This window comes from Lithobates pipiens, unplaced genomic scaffold (genome assembly GCF_037356315.1).
Source record: "Lithobates pipiens isolate NorthernLeopardFrog02 unplaced genomic scaffold, aLitPip1_a1.2 Scaffold_1, whole genome shotgun sequence".
NCBI lineage: Eukaryota > Metazoa > Chordata > Amphibia > Anura > Ranidae > Lithobates > Lithobates pipiens.
In genome coordinates, this window is record NW_027507685.1 from 223006438 (window position 1) to 223025604 (window position 19167).

General features: G+C 43.8%; 1 protein-coding gene across 1 annotated transcript in view; it reads right to left on the reverse strand.

Moving 5' to 3' along the window:
• LOC143983528 (complement factor B-like) overlaps positions 1-18935 on the reverse strand; it is an 83310-nt gene extending 64375 nt beyond the window's left edge. Inside the window, exons 1-4 of the mRNA XM_077483326.1 lie at positions 18811-18935; positions 12671-12865; positions 8545-8730; positions 3771-3944 (exon numbers count right to left, since the gene is read on the reverse strand). Coding sequence (XP_077339452.1) covers positions 3771-3944; positions 8545-8730; positions 12671-12865; positions 18811-18844 — 589 coding nt within the window. The 5' untranslated portion in view covers positions 18845-18935. The remainder of the gene's footprint in view (positions 1-3770; positions 3945-8544; positions 8731-12670; positions 12866-18810) is intronic.
• Between the last annotated feature and the right edge of the window lie 232 nt (positions 18936-19167).

Sequence of the window (19167 nt, forward strand, 5' to 3'; positions counted from 1 at the left end):
AGAGTAGTATATGAGATACGTTATGTGATATCCAAATTTTTACAATATATACAAGATAGCCCTAAATATTTATTTGCAAAGGGTAGAATTCCAGTTAATTTTTTTAGATGAGGAATTACCTCCATTTCTTTTTTAACCATACACTTTTCAAACTCAAAAATAATCTATACATGTAAGGCACTACAGTTACAAAGTGTGTTATGGTACAATATAGAAAATGAGCTTTACAAGAGAATATGACAGATTCATTATTTACATTATGGTCCTAAGTTCTCCATAGTTTAATTTAATTGATTGATGTGAGATGTTGTGTTTGGAGAACATAAGGGGTATGGTGGAGAAGGGAAGGGAGGAAGGGTAGGTTAGGTGAGGTAGGGATTGGAGTGGGACCTTATTAGAAGGATTTTATTGGTAATGTGGGGTACTACTTATCACAAAAAAGTACATCTAAGATAAGGGTTGTGCATCATTATATGCGATTGAGCTAGATGGGAATACATTAATAGAAACTGCACTCCAGTCTATACTCTTCTGAAATACTTTATTGGATCATCCATAACAGATATACAGCCATACTGTCTACACCCAAAATAAAAATATATATCCTTCTGAACGCATTTCACCACATTGTGGCTTGTTCACAAGTAGGGATGAGTCGAACACCCCCTGGTTTGGTTCGCACCAGAACCTGCGAACGGACCGAGAATTTGGGCAAACTTTAGAACCCCATTAAAGTCTGAGGCCGTGTACACACGGGCGGATTGTCTGCCCAACTTAGTCCGCTGAACCGTGTTTCAGCGGACAATCCGCTCGTGTGTGGGCTTCAGCGGACTTTTTCAGCGGACAGTCTGACGGACTTTGTCTTTCGGAATTTCCGTAATTTTGTCCGTCCAAACTTGGTTTCAGCGGACAGTCCGCTCGTGTGTAGGTAAGTTGGACGGACTAAGTATGGCGCATGCTCAGAAAGGGTTTACACGGCCGAAGGTTGCATTGCAGTGTATTGGACGTCGTTTTTCTAGTCCCGTCGTACGTGCTGTACACGTCATCGCGCACGCTTTCAGCGGACTGTCTGTTCATCGTGTGTGGTCAAGTCCGTTCATTCAAAATTTGGACGGACTGTCTGTCGGATTGTCTGACGAACTTAGTTGGGCAGACAATCCGCCCGTGTGTACGCGGCCTAAGGGACTCAAACGTTCGAAATCAAAAGTGCTAATTTTAAAAAGGCTAATATGTAAGTTATTGTGTAGTGTAGTATAGTCCAGTTTTTTGGAGGGTTATCAACATTTTGCTGTCCATGCACCTCTTCAGAAGATTTCACCTTTCTGTCCCAATGACAAATGTTTTTTGAAAATTTGGGGTTTTTAGTAAAACAAGGAATGGGATAAAGCATCAGTTTTTCCCATAGCAACTCTTACAGGATTTCCCTTCCTAGGGGTAGATTTCATCTCACTTCCTGTTGTCTCCTTCCTAGGAGACGTTTGTAAGTTGGATGTTTGAAAGTAGGGGCCTGCCCTATATGCTCTGCAGAAATTTGGGCCTAAAGTGTTGGTGTTGCCACAACACTGTTAGCCCTCAAAGTTACTCTTAGTGGGCGCTGGAACCGGCCCTGCTGTGAAATATTATATGAAGAATTGTAATTACATGCACCTGTTGAACAGGGGCACAAAAATTGGGCCTTAGGCACTGGTGCCACAACACTGCAACCCCTCACAGATACTCTAGTGTGAGCGCAGGAATGAGCCCTGCTACAAATTATTACATCAACAATTGTAATTACACATCCCTATTAAACAGGGACTGAAAAATTGGGCCTTAGCCACTGGTGGCGGCGCCCAGAACCAAAAATGTTCTTCCAAGCTATTAGCAGGATCATTGAGGAGGAAGAGGATAGTCAGTCAGAATAACAGGATAGTCACTCAGCATAGGCCGTCTTGAAGGGATCTGACATTCAAAAAAAAATTATTCGGTTACATCAGCTTCAGGTGCTTGGTAGCTGGTGGTGATCCAAGACTGATTCATTTTTATGAAGGTCAGTCGATCAACCGAGTCGGTGGACAGGCGCACCCTGTGATTGGTTACAAAGCCTCCAGCAGCACTGAATGTGCGTTCCGAAAGAATTCTGGATGCAGGACAGGCCAGTAGCTCAATTGCATACCGTGTAAGCTCTTGCCAGTGATCCATCCTCAAGACCCAGTAGGTGGCACAATACACCGACTGTATTTCCTATAGCTGCCTGTGGTATAGGACCAGAAGAGCACCAGCAATTGCGGTAGCTTTAGGTGTACACTGTGCAGGTGGCACAATACACCTACTGTAATTGCTGCAGCAGCTGCCTGTGGTATAAGACCAGCAGAACATCAGCAATCGGGGTAGCTTTAGGTGTACACTGTGCAGGTGGCACAATACGCCGACTGTAATTGCAACAGCTTCAAAGGAAATTCAAAAAAACACTGTCTCTCCGTCTATCTCTCTCTCTCTCTCTCTCTGCCGACGCAACATGCTACGCAAGGCCACCGCGCAGGTGGCCTTATATAGTGTGGGGCATGTACTAAACCCCCTGAGCCATAATTGGCCACAGGTATCCTGCCTGTAGCCAATTATGGCTCTCTTCCCTGACGGCGCTGTGATTGGCCAAGCATGCTGGGCATAGTGCATGCTTGGCCAATCATCAGCAAACAATGCGCTGCAATGCCGCAGTGAATTATGGGCCGCAACGCGCTACTTGAATTTGGCGCGAATGGCCCATAATGTTCGGAACTCGCCGAATGGGCGAACAGCCGATGTTTGAGTCAAACATGGGTTCGTCTCGAACATGAAGCTCATCCCTAATCACAAGGATGACAAGCAAAAACTGGCTTTTTGATCCTACACCCAGATCCCGGAACTAAGTGAAAGAGCAAGGCTAGAGAGGTGAATTGGGACTGGGACACTGCAAACTATGTGATTGACCCAGTTAGAGGATGTTAATAGCTAGAGTAGAATAGAATATTATGCTTGAGGTTATAGTAAGGTCAAAATTACTATTAAGAACAGAAAGAACAATTGGAAAAAACCTATGGTCGTCATAATGGATGAAAGATTTGATCATTAGGTCAATACCGTGCATTTGTTGTATGCCATCAGGTCCAGTTGTTCTAGAAAACGTATCCTTTAAAATGGGGTCTAGCACATAAGAATTTAAATTGAGCATGGGTATTAAAGATTTGTTTTACAGAATCCAAAGTGAGGATTTTTTTTCCAAAGTCTGCCAATAGTGTGAATGATAGTCTGGCTCCTATTAATATATGGGTGAGAAGGGTACAGTGACAGCCCCCCTCGGCAAGAGCAGTCGCCAGCGGGGCTGGGTGCGCGCCGCGGCTAGGGCTCACTGGGTGCAGTCCACCCTGGTTGACAAAGACTTACTTTCAGCTTTTAACTACTCTCTGTGCCCACAGCAGGAAGTTTTCCCCCTGATTTTCCGTGTCAATGACCACACAGTGAGTTGAGTCTCCACAATGGGGAAACAGAGAGCAATAAAAACGTCCCAGGAGTACAGAACACTCAATCATATTATCTAGATTTCATCATAGTGGGGAAGAGAAAGCCAGGACCTCTAGTAAGGAGATCTCATCACTGCTGGAGCCCCTGAGAACTTTTTTTATAGAAATGACCATTTAGACAAGTCCACATGTACCACCACTCGACAGAGTCAAACGCCTTGGCAGTTAGAAATGACCATTTACAGAGGTGTTATATCATTTAAAAGTATTATTTTGTCTTAGTTATCTTACTTCTGCAGGATGATTCCGATCCTGACCACCTTTTGTTCTCTTTACATTCCCTTGTCTTCGATCCAAACATCTTCAGTCCATTCTGACAATCATAGCTCACATTGCTTCCAACTCTATAGATAGTACCAACTTTACTGGCACCAATGGGGATCCCTGGGCTGGGGCAATGGCCCTCTGAAGAGAACATAGAGGTACTGTAAATTATATAGAATAATAACGTGACCATAACAGAGCAGTTTGACAATCCATTAATAGTAGTAAACGTTAGAGTGTATCCAGTGTACCTAAGCCCAAGAACAAGCATTTTATACATTGCAACTTACCAGGGACGTGCTGTGAGGTCAGTGGCTGGTAAGACACTGATTAGTATCAGAGTCAAACACACACAGGTTACATACGCTGCAATCATTAGAACATAATTCTAGCACTAGACCTCCTCTGTAACTACCGTATGTAACCTGTAAAATCTTTACAGCGTCGCCTATGGTGATTTTTAAGTCCTCAAGTTTGGCGCCATTCCACAAGTCTGCACATTTTTAAAGTGTGACATATTAGGTATCTATTTACTTGGCATAACATCATCTTTCACATTATACAGAAAAATCAGGCTAACTTTAGTGTTTTTTTTTTTTTTTTTTATTCATGAAACTGTTTTTCCAATACAAAACGTGTTGTAAAAATTGCTGCACAAATACAGTGTAACATAAAAAGTTGCAATGACCACCATTTTATTCCCTAGGGTAACTGCTAAAATTTTATATATATATATATATATATATATATATATATATATATATATATATATAGATATAGATATATATATAGATATATAGATATATATATAGATAGATATATATATATATATATATATAGATAGATAGATAGATAGATAGATAGATAGATAGATAGTTTGGGGGTTCTGAGTAATTTTCTAGCAAAAAAATATATATGATTTTTACATGTAGGAGAGAAGTGTCAGAAATGGCCTGGGTGGCAAGGGGTTAATTACCATAAGTAAGTAATATACAAATAATTATTATATATTCCGATAATACACTCACTATTGCCCTCACACCTGTGTATTCACCACTGCGCTAAAATCAAATCCCCTTACCCCTAAGCCGCCACTTAAAAGATAATAATGACTTGTGTACAATGCTCCTATTATAAATAGCTGAAACACGTGGCGCTAAATAGTAGAGTATGTTACACCACTAAATCCTATACATCAAAACGTATCACAGAGTGTTCAATAATACAAATACATAAATAAATAAACTGAAAAAAGTGTATATAATAATAATACTTAGCCCTTGTACACACGGTCGGACATTCCGACAACAAAATCCGTCTGATTTTGTCCGACGGATTTTGTCCGAAACTGGTGTTGCATACACACGATCGGACAAAGTTGTCGGAAAATTTGATTGTACATAACATGATGACGTTATTTCGTTAAGACTGGACTACGTTCAGGCTAGTAGCCAATAGCTTTGGTCTAGGAATTTGATCTGAGCATGCGTGGCACTTTGTCCGATCAGAATTGTCCCCTACTCCCCCTCCGTTCTGCTGCTGTGTCCCCCACTCCCCCTCCGTTCTGCTGCTGTGTCCCCCACTCCCCCTCCGTTCTGCTGCTGTGTCCCCCACTCCCCCTCCATTCTGCTGCTGTGTCCCCCACTCCCCCTCCATTCTGCTGCTGTGTCCCCCACTCCCCCTCCATTCTGCTGCTGTGTCCCCCACTCCCCCTCCGTTCTGCTGCTGTCCCCCACTTCCCCTCTGTTCTGCTGCTGTGTCCCCCACACCCCCTCCATTATGCTGCTGTGTCTCCCACTCCCCCTCCGTTCTGCTGCTGTCCCCCACACCCCCTCCATTATGCTGCTGTGTCCCCCACTCCCCCTCCATTATGCTGCTGTGTCCCCCACTCCCCCTCCGTTCTGCTGCTGTGTCCCCCACTCCCCCTCCGTTCTGCTGCTGTGTCCCCCACTCCCCCTCCGTTCTGCTGCTGTGTCCCCCACTCCCCCTCCGTTCTGCTGCTGTGTCCCCCACTCCCCCTCCGTTCTGCTGTTGTGTTCCCCACTCCCCCTCCGTTCTGCTGCTGTGTCCCCCACTCCCCCTCCGTTCTTCTGCTGCTGTCCCCCACTCCCTCTCCGTTCTGCTGCTGTCCCCCACTCCCCCTCCGTTCTGCTGCTGTCCCCCACTCCCCCTCCATTCTGCTGCTGTCCCCCTCCATTTTTCCTCCGTGTCCCCCTCCATTCTGCTACTGTCCCCCTCTATGTGGATCTTGGGTGGGAGTTCCCACACTTTTTTCCCCAGGACTTGACCCCTGCTGAGAAGTGTGTCTAATGGATGTCTTGAAGCAGGGTGAAATGTGTGGATGCTGTAACACGTAGCAACCCAGCGGGGCCATCACTACACCAGTGTATATCAGTTCAATGCACCAGTGTGAACTGCTCCCATTCACATACCTTATTTTTTTACAGTCCTTGTGCTGGCATACGTTGAAAGAAAATGTGCTAAAATTCACCCTTTGTGCTGTTCCAGATTCAGAATCTATTTCTAGATGGAAATGCGGCCTATTATCCCATGATTTTGTACTCTGCATGTAGGCAGGTGCAGTTCACTGCTTTTCCACTAGGTGGCGCCGTATCAAAATAGTGTCTGGCACAGAAGGTAGGGACATTAGGTACTAGGCCCTCTTAGGTAGAGCCCTCCCACAAGTGATGTCAGGGGTATATAAGCTAGAAGGGGAGGGATACAGAGTCTCTTGGGGCATGGGAGCCATACCCCCTACATATGCAGGAATGTAACCTACAAACAGGGACAGGGAAAGAGGGCGGATGGAGTGGACCTGTATGCAGGACTAGCTGGCTGTAAACATTCTGTTCCTTAAGGGGGAGTACCACCCAAAAATGTAACTTTCACTTTTCAGATTACTTCTGGTGTCATATTTGGCACCTTTCGGGGGTAGGGGGGAACAGATACCTGTCTAACACAGGTATTTGCTCCCACTACCCCACTATCAGCAAAAAATCACCGTGTCCGGCCCCTCCTCTGCCCCCCCCCCCCCCCCACTGTCTTCTGGGAGACATACAGGTCCCAGAAAACAGCAGGGACAATTTAGAACGTGCAGCGCAACTCGCGCATGCGCAGTAGGGAACCAGGCTGTGAAGCCACAAGGCTTCACTTCCTGATTCCCTTACTGAAGATGGCAGTATTTGTAGCCGCTGATTAAATTTTTTTTTTTGGCAGAACTCCACTTTAAGGAGGTGGGGGCTAGGGCAGATTACAAAAGACCTTGTAGGCCATGCTGGAAACCCATATGTGGGGAGGTGCAGCGTGGTGTAGTGGCTATAAACACTCAGAGTCCAGATGTAGTAACAAAACCGCATTGTAATTAATGTTCAAACAAGCACAATTACCCGGTGGAAAGACAACACGACCGGGTGCACCCACAGAATGTTTTAGAGACCAGTGGGGTAGATTTACTAAAACTGGAAAGTGCAAAATCAAATGCAGCTGTGCATAGAAACCAATCAGCTTCCAGTTGTTGTTGTTTTTGACGTCAGAGCGTAATTGAATAAGCTAAAGTTAGAATCTGATTGGCTATAATACACAGCTGCACCAGATTTTGCACTCTCCAGTTTTAGTAATCCAACCCCAGTGTGCAGCAGGTCTTGGATGCTCTAACAGCACCTGTCTTGAGGAATAGAATGCGGCCTGGCTGGTCTGTGCTCAAACAGGAAAGCATCCAGGAAGGTCGTGTCCCTGCTCTTTCCCTACTCATCTGGAACCTCTCCCTACCTCGAATACTGTCCCTGTCAGATGAATAACCTGTCTCTACACTACCCACACACAAAATTCATACCAAGCCAGGGAGCCAGGGTCTTCAGTAGTCACTGGTTGACGCAAGAGAGCCGCCAGAGTCCCATGGGGCGGCAGCATCCAAGCTTCCTCAGAGACCCAGGAAAACATAGAAGAACCAGGTGACTTTTTCTCCCTCTGCAATGCTGCTGTGGTTGAGTGCCCCCTTAAAGTAGACTGCATCTGCCTACACCTGTATGGGGCTGCTTTACTGGAGGATTCCTGGCAGATTCCTGGCAGAGGTGTAACAAGCTAGAAAGTGTCTACAGAGAACACAGTCCTATGAGTACTTATGACCCAGGGCAGAAGAGAGACTGTAGAGAGATGGCTGTGAGGTGCGGCATGTGCTTTCACTTGTAATTAATGCAGACTGTCCACATTATGTGATTGACTGTGTATGTCAAGTGACTGGAATGTATGTCCCTGTGATGTGACTGTCTTTCCATTCAGTGAACAAGTGCAATGCAGCTAACTATCATGTGGACATTTCTTCTTTTGGATATAAAGGTCTATAGTGAGGAGCAGGGCACAAGTTGGCGGAGGAGTGGGGCCTCAGCAGGTGGGATTGTGCTCTAGCAGGACTGTACAAGGGATGGAGACTTGTACTTGGCTCCAGAATTGTCCGACTACGAAGGCCCTTTTACATACAAACTCCTTTGCAACTTTGAGCTACAGCAGGCTTAGAAAGAGAATGTTGCTCCAACCAGAGAACACACGCCGATTATCAGTTTTACAGGCTGAGATGTAGGGCTATTCCAAAATATTATTTTTTGTCTATGCTACATAATTCTATATACCTTTCATAACTTTACATAATTTTCATATTTGATATACCTGTACATTTTTTAACCTTCTCAATGAACGCTCCCTCATTTTCCAATAAAGAAAACTCTCCTTAATCTGAAATTCTCACCTCCGTCATCACATATTGTTGTTTCTCCGCTCCATTTTCCATTCTCCTGACAGGTGCGTTTTTCAAGTCCAAACATTTTGAATCCACCCCAGCACTCGAAATATAGTTCATCGCCCACAAAATACTTTGGTTTATGCGGCTCATACTCTCCACCTTCAAACATCACTGGCTTGGGACATTCAATAGCTATAAAAGATCAGTAATATAGAAGCACATGTGAACTGTATTCAAAGGCACAGGTAGAAAGGGATATTGTAAGAAAACTGTGCAAATACAGTTAGTGACAGCAGAGAAGAAGGCAAGCAGTGAAACAGAACAGGTGGAAGATTCTTGGTTCCATATGCTAAATGCTAGGTCTCGTTCTGCATGGCCTTCCACGTTTCGAATTGCAAGGATTTTGGTGAGGTATCTGTCAAACCAAAAAGCCATTGGGCAAAATTTCAGGCCTTATATGCAAAATATAGAACAATGCTAAGAAAATCAGTTTATTAACAAAGGGTCAAGCCAACGCATTTGGGGGATTAGAAGGACCCCCTTCATCTGGGTTTCAAGCTTTCAGGTGATAGGAATACTCAAACTAAAGAGAACTCTGATACAATCTAGAAACATTCTGAATGGGAATACTTGAATTGTAGATAATTCTCATTTAAAGTGGTTGTAAACCCTTACAAACCACTTTGACCTACAGGTAAGCCTAGATTAAGGCTTAACTGTAGGTCCAAGAAATATCACCTAAACCTAGGAGATATTTACAAAAACATGCGCCGTAGACAGTGGTGCGCAGGCGCACTGGGCAGGCCGCAGATCGCGGCGATATGCCGCAGATCGCGGCGATATGCCGCGAGTGTCGGTTCCTGTGCGCATGCGCGGGAGTGACGTCATCGCTGCTCCGGCGAATCACAGCGCCGGAGCAGCGAGACCCGGCAGTCGCTCCGGGATCCATGGCAGCGGCGGACATGAAGACAGAGGACCGCTTCAGGGGCTTCGTTCTCAGGTAAGTTATTCATAATTAGCTAGTATGCTATGTATACTAGCTCATTATGCCTTTGCATTGCAGGTTGCTTTTTTTTTTTTCCCCCATGGGTTTACAACCACTTTAAAGGTAATGTTGATATTGGTGTGCCAAAATAACTGCTTGTTGGGTAGGTGCAGTGGGGTGTGGTAAACACTCAGAGTCTCGATGGCCAAGAATGTTGTATTGAAACAGTGGGTCAACAACATAAACAGGCCCAGCAGGAAGCTCACCTTTCTGGTGCCACTTACAACTATGCAGCAAATTGATAGGGGACAGAAGACTCAGGGATGTAAACAGTATCTGCCACGAGGAGCAAAGTGCCGCCTAACCCAAATAGGAAGCTTTCTGAGGAGGTAAACGTAGTCCCTGCTCACCCCACTGGCATCTTGCGCTGCCACTGTCCATGTCCAGTGGGGAACCTGTCCCTAACACTCACATAAAGCAACCCAGGGATCAGACTCTTAAAGGGTAGTTTCACATTTACAGAAAAATCTGTATTCTGCATTTACACTGGACCCCCCCCAGTCCTGCTGACCTGTGACCTGGAGTCCAGCGATAACCCGTTCCCGACACATTGCATAGCCACTTTGATTAGAAATCCCCTCAGCTTAATCCCCTAAACGTACCTCGTAAAGGTACATATAGAAAGCATTCTAGTTGGTTGGAGCCGTCACATGGGTGACACCGACCATCAGAACCCGCGTAGCCATCCTGTCAGCACTGGAGAAGATGAGAGAAAGCTGCAGGGATTTCAAAACCCCGGACCGGTAAAGCGTCTATACAATGTGTCAGACCGGGTGATCGTGTGACTCCAGGCAAGCAGCAACCGGGGGCGCGATGGGGAGGGGTCCAGTGTAAGTTTACCTTACAGATTTTCTGTAAAAGTGAACTTACACTTTAAATAGACTTTTGATTGACTTAAGATAGCCACCAGGGTCACATGGAGTATGTACATCCAACCGGATCACTGCCTGAGTAAGGAAATCATAGGAACACAGCTTCTTTTAACTTCCTTTCCCATCTGCATTGCCACTGTGGATGAGCACCGCCTGCAGTGGAGAATATAGACTGCACCTGCCTACATGCTAAAGCAACGCCACCATCTTTTAAAGCCACTCTGTTTCCTTCTTTAAAAAAATGAAAAAACCCAACACTTGCAAAAGAAGACCTGTTATACATAGCTGTGTTTATGTTCATTTCTCAGATCTTCACAGAGCTGTGGCCTCTTTACACCCAACACATCTCCAGAAATACCCGATTCCCGGGCTCTAGTCACTGCACACGTTAGTGATGTCGGGGTTGACAGATGGAACTACCATGTGCAGTCAGGGATGCAGGCATCCAATGCTCCTGGAGGTGACAGATGTTAACATTCTACTGGTGGCTGTTGCTCATAAAACGAGTAAACCCCACGGGTCCCTGTTTGTTTGGACCATAGCGTATGTTCTGCTTATTAGCTGTACGTAAGTTTTGCAGGATTGGACACTTCCTTTCTTTGTTATTATCTATATTTACATTATTTCTTATTAGATTTATTGGTCTTTTTTTAGACATGCTGGCGCATTCGCCCCTGAAGAGTGTTTTTACCATGAAACGCGTCAGTACTCTCTAGGATGCAGTCATGACTTCAATTTACCATGTTCTTTTTATATTCCTACAGTTTTAATTATTATTATTTTGTACTCATCCTATGGCTCCCTATATACTGGCTGCTGGCATGTGCTTTGACACCAACACATTATGTGTATGTGTGTGTGTGTGTATATATATATATATATATATATATATATATACCCTGTTTCCCCTAAAATAAGACCTAGCGTGATTGTCCACGATGGCTGCAATATAAGCCCTACCCCCCAAATAAGCCCTAGTTAAAGTCCTTCTATGTCTTATTCTCAGGGTAGGGCTTATTTTTGGGGAAAGAGGGTGGGGTTTATTTGGGGGGTAGGGCTTATATTGCAGCCATCACCGGCACTCACGCTAGGTCTTATTTTAGGGGAAACAGGGTATATATATATATATATATATATATATATATATATATATATATATATATATATAAAATGTATTCGTGTTTTGTACATATATGAATTTTGCATGTATATATTATGTGCTAGATATCTTTCCTGACAATTTTTGTACATATATGAATTCTGCATGTACATGTTATGACAATAAATATGCCTATTCATTTTATGGTCTGTCATATGCTTCATTCAAAGTCCCGACCTTTTCCTCTTAGTAATCAATACAGGGATGGAGACACGTCTTTTGTGCCTCATTCTAAGTCCCGCCATTTTTTCTTTTTATGCATAAAAAGAGTAAAGATCATAGGAAAAGGTGGTGGAATGGGTAAAGTCTTCCTTTCCTTCACAGATGGGGTGTTTTTGCAAATAATAGAGTCTCTTGAAAGCTGCCTTTAATTTAGAATGTTCTACAATCTGTGTACTTCTATCCATGGAAATTTTGAGATCTTACCAACATCATCATTCTCTATAGTTCAAACATTCTTATCCCCTGAAACAGCCCTGATGAAATGGTTCCTATATAACCCTAAGAAAAGAATTGGCTTGTTGCTTGACCTTTTATCAGTAAACAGACCTTCTAATTTGGAGTTTACCATTGGTCTTCCACCCCCCCTTTTGTTCCACGTTCCTTATAAAACAGGTGGAGGCAAGCAAATAAAAGTAGCAAGCAACAGATGAGAAGGCAGACAGGGAGTCAGGCAATTAAAATGGCATAGGGTACGTAGTGGCACAGCACAGAAGGAGACAGTGGCACATAGGAAGATGAAGACATGGATACGGCACAGGGGTTGGAGTAGAGAATGACACAGGAGGAGGCAGGTGCTGATACAGCACAGAAGGGAACAGAGACAACATCCAGGAGGAGTCAGGTAATGACAAAGCACAAGAGGGGTCAATAGGTGACAAAGCTCAAGAATAGATAGTCACTGATACCACATAGGAGGGGGCAATGAGTGACACTACCCAAGAAGAGTGGGTGAGTATACAGCACAGGAGAGGGCAATGAGTGACAGGGAGAGTTAGGTAATGACACAACACAGAAGGATAATGGGCCATAGTAGAGAAAAAAAAAAGTAGTTACCTTTACATATAGCTTTCTGCTTTTCATTTGTCCATTTCCCATTCGTCTCGCACTCACGTGTAGCAGATGGGAATGGATACTTTCCTTTTGGACAGCTATACTCCACTTTTTCGCCATCTTCACTTACTTTGTAGGTGCCACCGACAATGGCCACTGTGTCACGGTTACACTCCTCAATAGGGGCAGCAATGGACACTGGAACAAGAAAGAGTGTGTCAATATAATAGTGACTGAAAATGTCCCTAAAATATAAACCAGTACAACATAAGCAATGGTTTAAATTAAAAATTTAATTCTGCCTAGCCAGGATTATTTCTAGTGCCTTAAAAAAACCTAATGAGAATGGTAAAATACTTCCTGTTATCTGTTATGCCCCGTACACACGAGCGGACTTTTCGACATCCAAACTCCGACGGACTGAGTCCGTCAGACTATCCGATCGTGTGTGGGCTGCAACGGACTTTAGCTTCGCTAAAGTCTGACGGACTTTAGAAATGAAGCATGCTTCAAATTTTCCCGACGGAACTCCGCCGGACCCGGTCCCCTTCGAAAAATTCGCTCGTGTGTGTGCTACTCCGACGGACTAAAACCGACGCTAGGGCAGCTATTGGCTACTGTCTATGAACTTCCTACGTCGAATCCAGTCGTACGTCATCACGTTCGACTCCGTCGGAGTTTGGTGTGATGGTGTGTGGTCAAGTCCGTTCGGTCGAAAAGTCTGCCAGAACTCCGTCGGAACTCCGGCGGAACTCCGGCGGAACTCCGGCGGAACTCCTTTGGAGGTCTGTCAGACTTAATCCCTCTCGTGTGTACGGGGCATTAGGAGCTCCATCCAGCACACTTATACCTTGCTTTCCCCAGGGCTGAGCAGCCAACCATAGCCAATCATAGCCTCTACGTCACATAGAACCTGCTCATGGCATCCAGTGTGACGGATCTAACACCACACATTATTGTCTTGTTTAATAGTGTAGCGCCCCCCCTGAACAAGCCATTGGTGAATTTGGTCCTATTCCCCCAGTTAGGGCACACACACCATTTTCTCCTTTCTTTTGCTAGCTCAAAGAAATAGTCTAGGGGTGTCTTTTTTAGGTTTTATAGGAAAATAGAGCTTGGATGGGGGTGAAGGGGCATGGGATACCACAGAACTGAATGCTTTGAGGACTCTTTTCTAGCTTGCCGAGCTAGAAAAATGTCCCACCGAATCCATTGCTGGCGGAAGAGTAGGGCTTTTTCCAAATGGACCAGGATAGAGCTACACACAGTCACTAACTTCCAGGAACAGGGTCAATTACTCACATGGCCACAGGATCATCGGTTGCCTCCTTCTGATATCCACCAGGCCCTCTTCAGTGTGGGAGACACCCTCACACCACCATAGGACAGCTGGACACTTCTCTTCCAACTTCCTCCTGGTACTATTTCCAATGAGCTTTTTCAGACCCAAATGAACTCCAGAAGTAAGCTTTTTTGAATAGGCCCCCCACCTGAAGCCTCATCTGGAACCTTGATGTCTTCTAAGTGGCACCTTCAAAAATCCTGCCCCAGGAGCAGAGTCCCTGCACAGGGTCTCCTCCAACAGGACAGGACCCAGGGACTCTGCTGCTCTAGCTCAGGCCCCAGTCTATTTTATTTTCACCACCTTCTGGGCACGCCTCCCCAGGGATTGGCTGGAGACCCATAAATAATCAGGATGCTTACTCTGTTCTTCCTCCCACTATAATTCTAGAGTCCTCTAGAAAAGTGTTTTTCAACCTTCTTTTAATCAAGGCACACTTTAAAATGATGCACATACAGATGGCACCCCAATGTAAACAGCTAAACTAATAGTTTTACATAATGCAGCCACATCCACACACGTAGGACACCCAATATTAGAGGTGATTTATTCTTCCAAGGCAAACACACCTTTGCACACTGGTATTCCAATGTTTCTCTTCTCCCTCCGTTTTTCTCTTTCCATACTCAGCTAGTGTAACCCCAGTGCTGATGGAGAGGGGCAAACAAAAATGCTGTTGTGCAGGGGCCCAACACCTCCCTTATCAACCAATGAGATCATAGGTTGTTAGGACGCCAGCAGCTAGAAGGTTGTAATGGTGCACAATGAAAACCTGTGGCTTTGTGTAAGTTAAAGGCCGTCTTGATCCCTCCGCTGGCTTACATACAATTTTCTGACAATAGGTATTTTGCCAAAGCACCCCTGAAGCAACCCAAAGGCACCCTGGTAGAAAAAGGCTGTTTTAGAATACAGGGGGAAGTAATTAGTGCGGCAGCCTGTGATACACTGAGTAGACCTAAATAATCAACCCCGGCTCCAGAGGAGCTAAACTAAAATGTAGCTAGCAGCCAGCCTACTCTACACTGGGAAGGTGCTACAATAGTAAGGTATAAGATAATTAATACATTTATTCAAGCTACATTTGTGTGTTCTTTTAACCAAGTTCTATAACATACAGTCACATTTCAGTTTATTGTTGTCAGATCAATGACTGGTGATTCCTCTTGGTTTTCCATTGTTCTTTGCACATTTCTCTTTGCCTTAACAAATTAATAGTATGGCCAAACCTCCCTACACTGCTGGAGTTTGTGTGGTATGGGGGAAGTGGTACATACCATGTGTTAAAAAAACAAACAAAAAAAACCCATAATGTTCGTCATAGAAAGATGGTTTTACATAATTACTTCCTAGACAAGCAACTGTTCAACTAAAAATCCTGGGACCATTATGTCTATGGGCTGACTGACCCTTCAACACTACCCCTATCCATAAAACAGCCATAAACCTAAGAGGTACTGGTAGAGGGGTGCATTGCTGGACACAGATTTTATTGTCATTACTTGAGCCCAAATGGCCTGTATTTGGCAAAAGAGGACATTCAGCCCTCCAGCCCTGATGAAGGGGATCGTGTTCCCCTGAAATGCATTGGATGTCTTTTGCCCTGCTTGTTGTAACCAGTTAAACAAAAAAGGCTTTGGACTCCTGAGGATTTTTCATTTGGGGCTCTTTTTGACCTACTACAGCCATAAACCTAGCCTAATACTTTCACACCAAAATTTTTGTGACAAAACAAACCTACGTTGTAATATATAGACAACAATAAATGTTGTGTTAACAATGCAATTAAAGTTGACATCCCTGAGACACAACACTTTACTCTACTCTACCTGAGACACAACAGTCTTATGACCTGCAGTCAAGTCTGGTCATGGTTTATCTTTCACTTCACCAGAGCCAGAGATAAAGCATAACTTTGCAACATTGATGTCTGATGCAATGCAGTGCAATCTGAAAGTTAACGGTTAACCTGAAACCAAGAGGTGCTGAAAAGAATGCTTGATCATCCTGTATGCACATCTACAGGGTGGCACATTTGAGCAGATGTTCTATAGGAGAACACGCAATGTGGTTCATTTACTAAAGGCAAAAAGACAGTGCACTTTGCAAAGTGCAGTTTCTCTAAGGTTTAGTAAATGAGGTAAAGCTTTGCTTTACAGAGAATACCCAATCACGGGCATGGAAAATTAAAAAAAAACTGCATTTTTGCTTGCACATGATTGGATGATGGAAGTCAGCACAGCTTCTGCTTATTTACTAAGCTCTAGAGCAACTGCACTTGCAGAGTGCAATTGCACTTTGCAAAGTGCACAGTCTTTTTTCCTTGAGTAAATCAACCCCAGAGTGTTGGCTTAGCTCAATAATTTCATCAACAAAACTACAGAAATCCCCCAACCAGTGGCGTCCCATCCACCTCCCCTATGTAGACTGGATAGATTCATGCATTGCATGAATCTACCCATGGCTGCTGTAGCCACCCCCTATTCATGCATCCCACCCGGTTTTGGACACCGGGCACCTGAATTATAGCAGTGGCTTTAGACATGCAGGCTTGAGCATTGCTGTAAACACCAAGGATAAATTATTCCACAGTGCCTGCAGCTACAGAGGTCAGTGAGGAACCATTTTAAAGCTCATGAACTGTTTGATAAGACTATAGGGTTGATTTAATAAAGGCAAATAGACTGTGCACTTTGCGGCATGCAGTTGCACCCTTCAAGAGCAGTTGTTCCGGAGCTTAGTAAATAAGCAGAAGCTCTGCTGACTTCCATCATCCAATCACGTGCAAGCAAAAATGCTGTTTTTTTAACTTTCGCATGAATCTTAATTTTAGCATGAATCTATCCATTGCCGCCGCGCCACCCCCTATTCATGCATCCGGCCACTTTCAGGTCACCAGTCGCATGAATTAGAGAGACCAGTTTTTTTTTTTTTAAAGGAAATTATTAGAGCCAGAGGCTCTAATAGGCTTCAAAATAGTGTGGAATCGAGTGGCAGAGAGTGCACTCTGATCCCACTCAGGTGTGTTACAACAGCGAATTAATATTTGCTGTTGTAACACTTATTCTCCTCCGGCCAATGGGGTAGCGGGTCTGATACCCGTCACCCATTTCCTCGGGTGGGGGCTTGGTTGTTTGCCACCCCCCCCCCCCCAAACAAAAACCCCACCAGCCGACACTGTTGACCTGTTCTTGTACCAAAAAATGGCCCCTAAAAATGGCCCTTTGTTATGCCTAGTACACACGATGAGAATATCGGACAAATCGCCTGTTTATTTTTATTTTTTTGCATGCTAGTCTCATATCGAAAACCAATAGGTTACTAAAGTTACAAAAATACAACAGAATACAACTATAGAAGTGATGTAATGTGTTGTATTGTATTGTATTCTTTCATTTCCGAGCATGGTCACACATTTTTTTTCATACAGATACTATACTAATTACACGAAAATTGTTCGCTCTGTTATAGTATGAGAAACATTTTGGATAATTTTGGATGAACTGCCATGACCGACTCTTGAAAGCTGTGTACTAATGTATAGATTATCGTACGATCATTCCGAAGGCGGTATTTTTCATCAAATTTTTTCATTGTGTGCACTAGGCATTAGTCTCATTATGCAATTTTTCATACAAGTAAAACAAAAAAAAAGACAGGCAGCAAAATAGAAGAGCAAAATGATATTGCAAGGATTGTCGTGCGATAAAACACGCTAACGTGCAAAAGGATGCCACCCAAAAGTAGCTCCTGAATCTTTTTTTTGAACGACAAGCTTCACGCGATATGGGTTGCCCCGATTGTAGCGTGACACTGCAATCGCAAAATGTGCTTTGTGCGATTTGTCATTCACACCTCGGCGCTTTGAAATCGTGGGCAAAATCGCTGCAAATCTGCCCACGATTCAAAACGCAGAGATGTGAATGCAGTCTAAATGAGACAGGAGAGATTTTGCTGTGGGAATGAAACAAAGCATGGAAACACCCCGTCTGCTGCCTTTGCAGCTTACTGAAGTGGTTGGGGGTGCTAAAAACCGGACTCAACCCAGTCTAAATGAGCCCTTAAATACACATTAAAAAAAAAAAGATTAAAAAAAACACAAATACAAAGCACACTAAATAGAATGAACCAAACTACTCTAAATACAGCAAAAAAAACAAACAAACAAACAAAAATCATCATAATAACTGAAATAAAAAAAGAGAAGATTGTTTTCATCTTTAAATCAAATTAGCCAACAGTAAAAAATGTGTGAATTCAATTCAGCCAACATTCCTCTACTTCTACCACCATTTGGCTGGCTCTTTTTGAAAGACAAAGGGGTTGATTTGCTAAAGGCAAATAGGTTGTTTACTTTGGAAGGGAATTTCCCCCACTGCTTAGTGAATGCGGGGAAATTTCACTTTGCAAAGAACTCCCAATCACATGCCTAGCAAATAATAAAAACTGGATGATGGAAGTCAGCAAAGCTTCATCTAATTCACTAAACTCTGGGGCAAATTCCCTTGCAAAGGGAACCGTCTATTTGCCTTTAGTAAATCACCCCTCAAAGTATGAAATCGGCAGGGGTCATTGATAAAAAAAAGGGGCAGTCAGAGAAATAATTATAACTCTGTTCGGGAGATTTATTAAAACTAGAGAGTGCAAAATCTGGTGCAGCTGTGCATGGTTGCCAACCAGCTTCCAGCTTCAGTTTTTTCAATTGCGTTTTGACAATAAAACCTGAAAGCTGATTGGTTTCTATGTAGAGGATGCACCAGATTTTGCACTCTCCAGTTTTAGTAAATCAACCCTAATTACTTACTTGCTAAGCTGACCAGTAGAAGTAGCAGCATCATGTTGCCGGGAGTCTGGGGACCTCTCTTGCCTCTTCTGCTGTCCCGTCTATTAGTGAGGGGCCGGCTCCTGTGTAGATATAAGAGGGTGTTGTGGGCAACCTTTTGTAAAATCCCCTTTCCTGTAAATCCTATTGGATTCCTGGAAATCTTTTGTTTTCCTTTCTGTTTATGTTAATATAGAGCATAATTAACCAATTGCCTACAGGGCATTTTTACACCTTTCCAGATCAAGCCAATTTTCAGCTTTCAGCTCTGTCACACTTTAAATGACAATTGCGCGGTCATGCAACGCTGTACCCATATGACACTTTTATCATTTTTTT